Source organism: Biomphalaria glabrata, chromosome 3 (genome assembly GCF_947242115.1).
Source record: "Biomphalaria glabrata chromosome 3, xgBioGlab47.1, whole genome shotgun sequence".
Lineage (NCBI taxonomy): Eukaryota > Metazoa > Mollusca > Gastropoda > Planorbidae > Biomphalaria > Biomphalaria glabrata.
Genome location: NC_074713.1, coordinates 1,613,897 through 1,626,383, shown reverse-complemented (window position 1 = coordinate 1,626,383; position 12,487 = coordinate 1,613,897). Strand labels below are relative to the sequence as shown.

Genomic DNA, 12,487 nt, shown 5'->3' with positions numbered 1-12,487 from the left:
TAATACATTTATATATATATATATATAGATAATACATTAATATATATATATAATACATTAATATATATAATACATTAATATATATAATACATTAATATATATATATATATAATACATTAATATATATATATAATACATTAATATATATAATACATTAATATACATAATGTAAACAAAATTGTTTTCCTGTTCAATTCTATTGAATGTTCTATTCGCTAGGAAATATCCTTCTAAGGAAATATCTCTTTCTTCTTATTGGAAGTCTGATATTAGTAGCATCAATGAAGTCACTGTTCTTCCCAGAGTTTACCTTTCAGACCTTGCAATCTGTATGGTAGACCTGTTTGTGTGTATCACAGTTAACGAGGGTGTCATGTAGCCAGCACAATGACCAACCACCTTTGCTTTTATCCAACTAATGTCAGGTATCCATTAGAGTTGGGTGGACTCAGAGATGCTTTAATGATCCCAAAATTAAAATGCTAATTCTTCATCAGGAATGGAACCCAGGACCCCTGTTTGGAAGCCAAGCACTTTAATACTCAGCCACCGTGCCTCCCCTTCCCATAATTAAGTCGCAATAAAATTTAATATTATTAAAATAAACAATTGTATTGTGTATTTATGAAAACATGTATGTTACAAGCTCTCAATGTAAATGCCCTATTTTGGTATGACGCCATGTTGATTGGCTCAATTCTTTCATTTGTCAGAACCCAAGTGGAGAGCTTGAAGAGAGAACTGGCTTCATCGGAGAGAGACTTCCGCTCACAGGTAGATCAATGATCTTGTCTTGAAATTACAATTATAGTAGCGCCACCTGTTGATTAACTATAAATTATTCAATTTGTTGTGATGAAATGGTGGATGCTTTTTATGTTTTTGGAATGTCGTGAGAATGTGTTTGTAACATGACATAATATCTTTCGTCAGTTCATATGTCTTTCTAGTTTGGATAAAGCCTTTCATTAGGTTTCTATTAATTTCACTTATCGATTCAAATGTTAATTATTTGTTTTAACTTCAGATTGCAGCCAATGAGAAAAAAGCTCATGAAAACTGGGTAAGTGAACATTGACAGTCCCATCATACAATCCTCAGACTGATAGGAAACTAGATAAAAAAATATCCCAGAAACTATCCAAAAATAAATTAAGTTTTTATCCTTTAAAACCCCACTTTTTTTTTCTCCCCATATTGATATAACTTTTCTAGACAACTTAGACTTAGGTCCTCCGCCATTTAGCGCCTTGGGTGGCAGGCTTTCTTCATAGAGATTTGTCAAAAGCAACTTCAACGTCTTTCTAACTGGTGCCCATCAATTTTAGAATTTGAGAACTAATAACTTAATATTAATAACTTATTAATAACTCCTAAAGTTTAAAAAAAAACAACCAATGTATCAGTAGCTGTGTTGACTGTTAGGGTGACTGATTTCTTTGTTTTATCCAGTTGGCAGCCAGGGCAGCTGAAAGAGAACTGAAAGAATCCAGACATGAAGCTGGGGTGATGAGACAGAAGTAAGTCTTTTAACTGATGCCATTCTAGCAGGTATACCCATTGACAAAATAGCTTAGCTGCAAAGAACTCAGAACAATGCTGCATGAAGAGTTCTATGAAAAACATGATTCTGCTACTTCTCTCTTGCATCCTGTGAATGCTAGAATCAACAAGTAGCCACAATTTGTCATCAGTGCATCTACAACAAAGAAATACCTTTGTACCTTAGTGAGCTGATCACTGCATACGTCCCTCAGAGTCCCACTCTACATGGACTCACCTCTTCTGGTTGTGCCACATTTCTCCCTCAAAAGTTATGGCTTGCGGGCTTTTTCTGTGCATGGTCCAAAGGTTTGGAACTCACTCTCCACTGATCTCAGACAGACAGCATGCTTCACTACATTCAAGAAGAACATTAAGACCTATCTGTTTAAAACATTTTTAGATAGTTTGGGTCATTTTAACTCTTGTGTTTAGGTCTGTTATGTTATTAGAGCGCCTTGAGCCTATAGTATGTTTGTTTACACCACTTTAGAAATGAAATTATTATTATTATTATTATTTAATATCAATTAGTGAAGCACTAGTGTACCTTCTTTTTAAATAAGTTTTGCAGCTCCATCCATCTTCAGACATATAAACATTTAGGTTTTTCAGCTATATAAAAAATTGATTATCCTGTACAAACGTAGATGAATGTTGTTTTTTTTTTTTTTAAAAAACATTTTTTATGAACATAAAAAGCTGTGCTTTCTCATATGTTATACACTAGATTCATAAATATCAATGAAAGGCTACAATTGTGTCTAAAAATACATTACATAAATAGTTAATTAGATTTTTTTTTTTTTTAATTCATTTCTTTTTATAGTATAGAATCCTAGTAAAACTGCCCTCTAGTATTACAAAGTTTTATAGATAGATCTAAGAAGAAATTTTAAAAATAAACCTAGTTCTAATAAAAAGAAAATGTCAAAGACATGGCAATGGAGGTTCAAACTAAAACCATTGAATGAAGGCAGTGAATCAACTCAATCTTCAATCTATTCGTACAGACTGTATGATGTAAATAAGCACACAATTCTCTTCATGTTCAGTGAATCAATACACTTAGAGTGTATTTGTTGCAAGAACTAAGTTAAAAAAAACTAAAGCAAATTCTAAACTTATACTAAAGCAAGCAATTCCAAAGCATAAGTAGCTTCATAACAATAACATATTTAAGGGTTTCATATTTAGTCTGTTGAAGCACATTTTTTTCCTAGTAGACTCTTCTGATGGTGATGTCATGTGTAAAAAAGAATAATATTTGAATATTTGTCTCCATTAACACTCAATTAGAGGTCACATCTTCATTTCTTGCCACATCTTCATACTTACCACATCTTCATTACTTGCCACATCTTCATTACTTGCCACATCTCCATTACTTACCACGTCTTCATTACTTGCCACGTCTTCATTACTTACCACATCTCCATTACTTACCACATCTTCATTACTCGCCACATCTTCATTACTTACCACATCTTCATTACTTGCGTCTGCTGCTTAATGACAGGAAGTAGATTCTCAGGATATCAAAAAAACTTGTTAAAACTTATTTTCAGACTAACGGATCTTGAAAGACGGCAGGTTATGGGACCCGGTGGATTAATACGACCATTGCCAACTAGGGGACTGCCACCACCAGGTACACTGTCAATGTTCAGTTTTAAAAATTGAGCTTATGCTAGTTAAAAATGACTAGATATAGTTTTAGTGCTGATTTGTGCATTGTTGACTACTTTTTAGGAATGCTGAATGGTCCTCCCCCACCTCCTGGAATGGACAGGTCACCGTCCAGAAGTTCTTTACCACCGCTGCCACCTCATTTAAGGTCAGTTTGATTTTATGTTTTAGAAATTTTATTTGCGCTTCACTAGGCGTGCCCAGTATTGATGCTCATTTCTGGCTCAGGCCTCACCAGCTGCATGGGGTGTCACTAATATGCAGCACAAAGCCCCCAGCCCCCTCTGGTGGTCATCTAATTTGACATATGAAATATATATATTTCAGTGAAGAGAGACATTTGGTGACTCAGTCACTTGCACTGTGTTGTGATCTCTGTAGCTAGAGTGAAAACTTTAAGGATCAGAGCAAAGCTGCTAATAGGATTTTTTCAAACTACATTAAACTGTATCATTCATTGACAAATATTCTTACAATCAATGTTATTATCATGCTTCTTAACCCTTTCTCTCTGGGATTATTTTCAGCAACGAATTAAATTTAATACAGTATTATAAAAGGTAAACACTAAAAATGTATGGAATATGAGATTTTTAGATCTAGAAACCAGTGGCATAGCTAGGCTGGGGGGAGGAGGGAGGAGAATTTGAAAATCCCCCCCCCTGGCCCTCACTTGAAAGGGGCCCCTAATGAGTGTTTTTTACATTAAAATATTAAATACACAAAATGCAGGGGCCGCCAAAGATGCAAAATTCCTAGGTACACGCCTGTTAGGAAATATTTTATGATCCAAATTAGATACTAATATCTTGTATGATATTTATCCATTAGTATTCAAAACCTAAATAAATAATTTATGTAAAAAATGTAAAAATGGATTTCTAGAGCTTATTATCCCACATCACCAACTTGAGAAAAACTTAAAAAAATGAAGAAAATTTTAGCAGTCTACTTTAAACACATCGAACGCTGTAGTAACATGTTGAAAGAAAAATGCTCAACAAAGGGAGACTATTCAAGAATAAGTTTTAAGCAACTAAAAATGTTTAGGAGAGAAAGAAAACAAAACAAATTAGAAATTCAGAGCCTTGAAAACGGGAGTGGCCATTCTGACTGAAAAGACTCTGTGAAATGGGCTAAAAGTACAAATTAATTTTTTTAAAATTACAACTCCTCATTTTTTTGAATGGCGTCTTTGTTTTAAATGTTTTGCTTTCATTGTTTTATCCTTTTAGAGATGAAGAGTTTCTACGGCGAGGTCCTCCACCTGGCATAAGGCCTCCTCATCCTGAAGCCAGATCACCTCCCCTGCCTCCATTCAAGGATGCTCGTTCCCCTCCGCCTCGAATGCCCCCTCCTGGCATGTTGGACGGACGGTCACCACCGCCATACGATCGTCGACCACCGCCTCCACACATGTTGGACAGGCGTAGTCCACCCTTTCGTATGCCGCCCCCAGACATGCTTCCCCATCCGATGAGAGGCGGGCCCCTCCCTCCTCCCCATTTCCCTCGTGGCGGCTCCCCCTCTTCAGGAGCTGATTCACCACATTTAGACAGAGCAGGTAAGTTGTTCTAATACCCCATGTATAAAACAGCACCCATCCATCCCAGTGGCACTACAGCCCATGGAGGGCTCTGGCCTGCTTCAACACATCCTTCCATTCAGATCTCTCCTGGGCCTTTCGTCTCCACGCCCACATCTTCATTGCAAGCTGTTGCAGATCTGCTTCCACCATGTATAAAACAGCATTAATAATATCCTTAGCCTTTAGTGGACCAGTATCAGAAATACATCATATTAAAACATTGTGATTCACCGCATTCAGACAGAACAGGTTGGAAGATAGATATTAAGTCTGAACTTTCACCTATCCCTTAGTTTGTTAGGCCGTTGGGCACCACAAGTGATCTGTTATAACCAAAAATAACTTAAACAATATTGACGTCAATTGATACATTTATTATACAGCACTTTTGGTCTTGCAAAGTGATTTAATTATTTCCCAAGAGAGACAGTTTTTGTTCGTTTTTTTAGACCTATACTTTATTTTATCTGTGATGCTGGCCCACTAAAGGCTACAGACAATAGTAATGTTTTCATTTCTAAGTGGAAATAGTGTTCAAAGGATTTAATTTGTTTGGCTTTTTGTTTTTCCATTAATTCTAATGTAGATTAACTTTGATGTCATATTGGAAAAATAGTAAAGTCAAGTTCCCCTTTCAGACCTTGTGATTTATAGGGCAGATGATGTAAAGGTCATCTCTTTCTGTTTCCACGGTTAATGTGGTCAGCACAGCAACCTTTGCTTTTACCCAGCTAATGTCAGGTACACTTGAAGGCGTCCAAAGATCCCAAAATTAAAAATCCCAGTCTTTACCAGGATTCGAACCAGGGACCCCCAATTGAGAAGCTGAGCACTTTACCGCTCACCAGTGAGCCTCCTGTATTGGAAAACTGTTTATTAAAGTGTTTTTTCTTGCCAGTTAGGTCTGTAACCAGGTTTTGTCTCTGTTCCTATATTTCTCAGAAATACTGGCGAGACTTTACCATAAAATTGCATAATTATATATCTCATTAGTTTTCAACATTATTTAAGGAATTGACACCTATTCAAGAAAATATAACTTAACACACCTTCATTGACATAAATTAATGTCATTCAGTAGGTCATTGAAACATACTGTTTGTTTTTTTTATAATTCATCTCAGACAGTTTAGTTTGAAAATGTTCCTTGGCTTTAATAACTTTTGACAAAATAATCAAGAGATTCTGGACATTGCCAGCTCAAGCAGAGAAATAAATACATTTCACAAACTAAGAAGCTTTGAATTTGAAAAACTTAAAACGTCTGATGTGCATAAATTATAGAAGCATTAGTTTGTGTTTTCATTACATTATAGAAGCATTGAGAATAACTTTATAGTAGCCTTGTAGGCAGTAACATCTTGATAAATTAAGTTTTTGTTTCTTAACAGATGGCAGATATCCCCCACCATATGCTCGAAATCCTCCATTTCCACCAGACAGACCCTCACCTCGAGGGCCCGCACCAAGACAGCAACAGAGCCAGGTTTAATGTTTCTTTAGTCTAGGTCATCTTGGTTTTTCTAGGTATTTTATTCAGCCAACACATTAGCCAAATGAATTGTTGAAGAATAGACTGTTCCCAGAAAATAGTCTTGTGGCAATATATACAAGTTTTTGTGTGATTGTGATAATGAATGGGGTGTGACCTCTCAGTATGTTGTTGAACTGTGTCCTGGCTCCATCAAATGATGACTGTGCTACTGAATGTCTCTCTGGAGGCATTCAAGTCTTGATTTGACGTCCTGCACACGACTCAATTGTTCATTGTTACTTAAGCCATGTTTGGTGTAAATATTTCTTTACTCTTCATTGAATGAATGTAGATGGTGATTGGAATCAAGACCTACCGTCATAGTAGACTTGAACAGGAACCCGTAATGTGGTAACCTATGGTCAGAGGAGACCAGTAGCTTTTTGCCATGTCACAGGTCTGATGTACAGACCTATGATGTGGCAACGAGCCATTGGTTTACACTACCCACAGGTTGCGACATGATCATTGTTGAGGCCTACTATAACTATTGGTCTTGTTGGGATGTTCTTTCTTCGTTGCCTTGATATGTGAATACATTATTTATTTTATGCATTCTTTGGAAACCAAGATGTTAACAAGTCAAGTAATTTTTTATTTTTTTTCTCTTTGAAAATGCATTATTAGTCATCAAACATAATTGAGCTTAGCGTTCATGCAGGCTTTCCAACTTCTCACATCGTTATCAACTGAAAATGTAGTGGGCGTGAGAACTTATGCTACTACCACAAAGCTCTTAGGCCACAGTTTTATGTTCAAGTATGTTTTCTGTACGATCCTCTGAGAAGTTGGCGTTCCTGTATGAAAAGAATGCTCCTTAAATTTTACTGATATATTCAAGTCTGAATCAAATGAACAGACAAATGATCACATTGATTGTGTTTAATTCCGCCAGTCAACACAAGGTCGATGTCTTTTGACTATTCTACATTGACATTTTAATTTATTTGATGGTGTGTGTGTGTCGCTAGAAACTCACTTAGCCTAGTTACCTTGGTTACGGCTTCAGTTTCATTCAACTTGTTTCACTTGAAACTTTTTTATTAAGATTGTTTCGTGTAAAGTACTTGGAATTTTGTTTTATTGCTTAAAATCATTGCATTTTTTTTAAAAGACATCATGACACTATTGTATCACTGGCTCAAGATTTCAGTTCTGTGCTAACACTAGTCAACTCAATGCTTTCAATTAGAGTTTCTTGGATAGTGAAATACAGTTATTGATGATTTGCTTTACAAATGAATATTTGGCATGAGTGACAGCATCACTATGTATACTTCATTCTTCTAATCGATGGCTTATTGAGACAGTAGTATTTGTTTGATGGTATTCACATCTTACTTTGTGACTTCTGTTTGAACTCTCGAGAATTCCTGGCAGGAACTGGATGTCTTTCAGAATAGTTTCCGCTTTTTCTTTTTGGTCAATTCAGCCTTAGATACTTTCTCTTAGATTGTGTTCTATGAAGCTCAGCTTATGGTATGCTGGCCTTATCTGCCATTGTGATGCAGTGTTATCAGGCCACTTATGCCCACTGTGTGGGAAATAGAAAAGGGGAAGAAGATGTACTGACAATGACCCCCCTGGCCAAACAAGGTCGGACATCACTGTATTGGGTGTATGCTTTCAAAAGAAAATTGTATTCCCATGATAGTGCCACTGAACTTATATTGAAGATTGCTTAAACTTAGGACAAAATGGATAATGCCACAGAAAAACAACCCTTATATTGTATACTTATGAAAGAAGTGTAATTCTGTTTTCTCCTAAGAAATTTAGACACCAGTAGTATCAGACAATGAATGTTACTTTATGTCCAAAATAGTTATACACAGTTTCAAGGAGATGGCTTTCATCTAAAAATAAAAACAAAAAATTTATGAAACACAAAAATAATAAAAAAAATTTCAAGAGTAAAGAATGCTCTTATTTATGCAAACTTGTTTGCATTATTTAATTTACTGTTTAGCTCTTTGATAAAGTAGCAGATTATTTGGTCAAAAAATAAAATCTGTAAGCTTAGGTTACAACGTTAATTATAATAAATTATTGTCTGAATAAAGTTAGAGTTAAATAGTGATGCTTTTGACAGAAGTTGTGACAGAAGTAGGTCAGCTTTAATTCACCAGCTCTGTATGACTGGCACCAGAGTTTCCTATGTACTCCCTGGTAATACTTGTGGAAGCTTCCCTCATTGTTCTGGCTAGTGTTTATAATGTGTTGGCACTGTTATGACATTTGCATGATTTGTACCAGACTCTCGAACATGGAGGAACTATTTTGGTTTGAGGACATGAATTCACTTTATTCTTTAATTTAAAAATTAATTTTGGCAATTTTTTTTTTTTATTTAAAATTAATTTTGGCCACAATTTTTTATTATAGTGATAAATATTTTTTTTTTTTTTTTTATATTACTTATCATGTGGAACTTGCAGACTACAATTTGAGGTTTTTTTTTGTTTTTTTTATCCAGCAGAATTACATTTTCAAACTTTCTGTTTTTAAGCTTCCCTTAATATCTATTTACTGCAAATTGATTAATCTTTCAACAGGTAACTGATCTAGTATTTTAAAGCAGTTTTTTTTTATAACAATAGAAAGCAACAATCGAATACAAGAAATTCTTTTATCAACAAAATATTGTGAACAGTGTCATTCCTTGTGACTCTAATGATTAGATGTGTACTTTGTACATCAGGGAAGGCTGAGCTGTGTGATTGTGTACATGATCACAACCCAAAGTGTTTTTGTGTTCAGAGATGGTGTGTTACGAGAGAGAGAAGACTGGGATGTGTGTGTGTGTGATCATGTCAATATAATGTTTGATTTGGTGAAATACAACTGTTTCTTAAATACACCAACTGTCTTGAGTTGTTTTGTTTCCAGTATGGTATCAACCCCACTGGTCCTCTCAACTAGTGTCTCAAAGAAATTTACAATATTTCTTTGGCTTTTTCAAAGAACAAATAAAACTGCAATTACATTGGATAATGGCACAGAAAAACAACCTGTATATTGTATACTTAGGAAAGATGAGTAATTCTGGTTCCTTCTAACAAATTATGAATATTACTTCATTGCCACAGCTTTGTGATGTCATTCATACAAAAAATTCAATAAAAATAAAAAGAGTAATAAATGCTCTTATTTATGCAAGCTTGTTTGAAATACTTAAATTTTAATGTCTTAGTTCTATAATAAAGTAGCAGATGATTTGTTTTGCTATTTCCAGAACACATCCACCTGCAGAAATAGAAAGTCAAAGAGAAGAAACACTTGAGCATAACATTCAACACATCACCCAATAACAACATTTGTATTATAGAACCTAGTACTCTTTTTGTGTATTTCAATCCCAGCAAATTTTATTTTGGGTAGAAAACAGATGTACAACATTCAACACATCACCCAGTAACAACATTTGTATTATAGAACCTAGTTCTCTTTTTGTGTGTTTCAATCCCAGCAAATTTTATTTTGGGTAGAAAACAGATGTACAACATTCAACACATCACCCAATAACATCATTTGTATTAAAGAATGAAAACCTAGTACTCTTTTTTTGTTTCAATCCCAACAAATTTTATTTGCCTAGAAAACAGATGTACAACATTCAACACATCACCCAATAACAACATTTGTATTAAAGAATGAAAACCTAGTACTCTTTTTTTGTTTCAATCCCAACAAATTTTATTTGCCTAGAAAACAGATGTACAACATTCATGTGTGACAGATATTTCGAAGTAAAATAAAGAAGTAATAGAAGCTATACAGATTTCACATTTCAAAGTAAAATAGAGAAGTAATAGAAGCTATTGTTGAAATGCAAGGCAAAAATGATTAGAGGTAGGGCCTATACATTTTTTTCTCCTCTAATTGACATAGTGCATGTATATATTTATAGGTACTATGCTTTTTGACCAGAGAATACTATCATGGGGGATAACCAAGAAATCACTTAATTCATGTTATCAACCCTTTTAAAAACAAAATGTTACATCCACTATACGTAAATACACAATCAAGAGATATACACAACATATGCAATTAGCTTCTCTCCCTTTTTTTTAAAACAAACTTTTTTTTAGACAAATGATGGAATCTAGAGGATGTATTTAACATTGAGATTCAGTGTACAAAAAAATATCATTTAGAATTTAAACATTGCATCTCTTGTGTAGATAGCACCGCTTGCGTGTCTGCCTTCCTTTAGCGTGGTTACATCCTAATTAAAGGTCTCCTTAGGGCTAAGGATTATTTGCCCATGATACCGGTGATCTGCAAAGAATATTTTTGTCCGTCAGTCTGTACCAGTATTTCTGCGAGAACGTTCAGATATTACGTAACACCGGAAATCACGTGTTTTTTTTTTTGTAAATACCCCCCTTTTTTTTAGAACAGATCATAACAAAACTCCCCACCCCCCGGTAGAGTAATCGTAAAAAAAAAATTGAATTTTACAAAGACTTGTTTCTTTTATTATCACTTTTCCCGTTTCAATTGTTCATCCTGGTATCTAAAGAAATAATGGGGAAAATGTCGACTTCTATCGGCGCCCCGGTCCCCCACCCCCCTCATACTGTACATAGGCATAGGCCTATACATAGGGCGGGCGCCTTATAATCCGTCGGAAAACTTTTGGTTTGAATGAGAACCCGGATGTATTTTTGCCATTAATATTTTTTGAACGCCCGTGTGTGTGACGGCTTTCTAATTGATATAAAAAAAAAAAAAATCTAATCAAAGTAGGTCCTAATTAAACTCGTCTGACTCTATTTAACTCTTTCTCTCCGTAATTATTGACCACATTCTGGTGGAATCGACGCTGGTATCGTCAGTTAGGAGAGAAAGAGTTAATATCAATCTGCGGCACTTTGTTCACTGCTAAGTTTCTATCTCACTACCGACACACCGACACAGCGCCCTAGGCGTTCAACTACGCGGCTCTGCATTCCTGACGTTACCCCTTCTAGGCCAAGTCCACCCCTGGACGGGTACAGAACAGGGGCGTAACGGCTGACTCTCAGGTTACACGATAAACATAAACACACACACCGAAATTCTATCCCAGCACCGTGGTAAGTGAAAGTCGGACCCGCTAAAGTCAAGTGACCACTGTCTCTGCTAATAATAATCATTAAAATTTGTAAAGCGCGTTAACAAACATATTAGGCTAACCAACATAAACACGAGATTTTGTAAAATGTTTGACATGTTTCGGATGTTCCTTCAGAGTTGAAGATAATTACTTCCTAGTCCAAACCTCCCGCAGGACGACGGGGCATGGGAGCGGGCAGGGTTTGAACCCGGGACCATCGATAAATCTGAAAGACAATCCAGCGTGCAAACCGCACGACCAGGCAGCCAGCCATTTTAAAGGACAAAATGATCTACATTTTTAAAAGTTTCATTTGAATACTTTTTTATAGTAACAAATCTTCAGACCCCCCCCCCCTTGTAACACATTTGTATACCCCCCTTAAGCAGTTACGTAATATCCGAACTTTCCCTTATTAGCTTGTTACATCCAAACAAATTGACAATTTATTTTTTTTTACATTTAATTAATAATGCTGAGTAATTTAAGTTTACAGAATTTATCATCATGCCATTGAGTTTAGATCTAAATGATATCTAGAATAGATCTATAGAGTCTCAGTCTCTTAGATGTATTTCAAACTAAATACCTCCATGAAACAGAAAGTGCCAGCGTATGAAAATAGGAAGGCCAAGAAATGAAGCGGTATTCGGACATACCAGGCTTGTTTTTCTACACAATCATTCACAGCCACCTGAATAATAATACAGACAATCAAGCACACAACGCAGTGTTTAGTGGGGTCCAGCGGGGCATCCATCTTGTTTCGAATATGTACCTTTACTTTCAGTTTCACGCTCACTTCTGCTATTTCTAAGTTTTTTCCCCCCTCTGTTTCTGTGACATCAGTAGCTATTTCTGGGAAGTGCCAGCATTTGAAACTTCCGGTTCTCTTTTAAGTGCTTTGCTTCTTAACAGTGACTGCGTCATTCCACACTTTTTCGTTTGTTGATAGACAAATTACTCATAGAGCTGGTCTCGTCAGGGCCGGCCTTAGGCTTTTAGGCATAGGTAAACTAAGCAGCCACCT

General features: G+C 35.7%; 1 protein-coding gene and 1 long non-coding RNA gene across 6 annotated transcripts in view; one reads left to right on the top strand and one right to left on the bottom strand.

Moving 5' to 3' along the window:
- The window catches only part of LOC106058269 (transport and Golgi organization protein 1-like), a 32,826-nt gene extending 23,613 nt beyond the window's left edge, over positions 1–9,213 (top strand). For all 5 annotated transcript variants that reach the window (XM_056022835.1, XM_056022834.1, XM_056022838.1 and 2 more), the window contains 7 exons: positions 714–774; positions 1,028–1,063; positions 1,453–1,520; positions 3,111–3,193; positions 3,295–3,379; positions 4,467–4,795; positions 6,211–9,213. In XM_056022835.1, coding sequence (XP_055878810.1) covers positions 714–774; positions 1,028–1,063; positions 1,453–1,520; positions 3,111–3,193; positions 3,295–3,379; positions 4,467–4,795; positions 6,211–6,311 — 763 coding nt within the window. In that variant the 3' untranslated portion in view covers positions 6,312–9,213. The remainder of the gene's footprint in view (positions 1–713; positions 775–1,027; positions 1,064–1,452; positions 1,521–3,110; positions 3,194–3,294; positions 3,380–4,466; positions 4,796–6,210) is intronic.
- LOC129925008 (uncharacterized) lies at positions 8,741–12,273 on the bottom strand. The gene is made up of 2 exons (XR_008776867.1): positions 12,047–12,273; positions 8,741–10,637 (listed from the first exon to the last, which is right to left on the bottom strand). It is a non-coding gene; the product is annotated as an uncharacterized LOC129925008 (long non-coding RNA).
- Between the last annotated feature and the right edge of the window lie 214 nt (positions 12,274–12,487).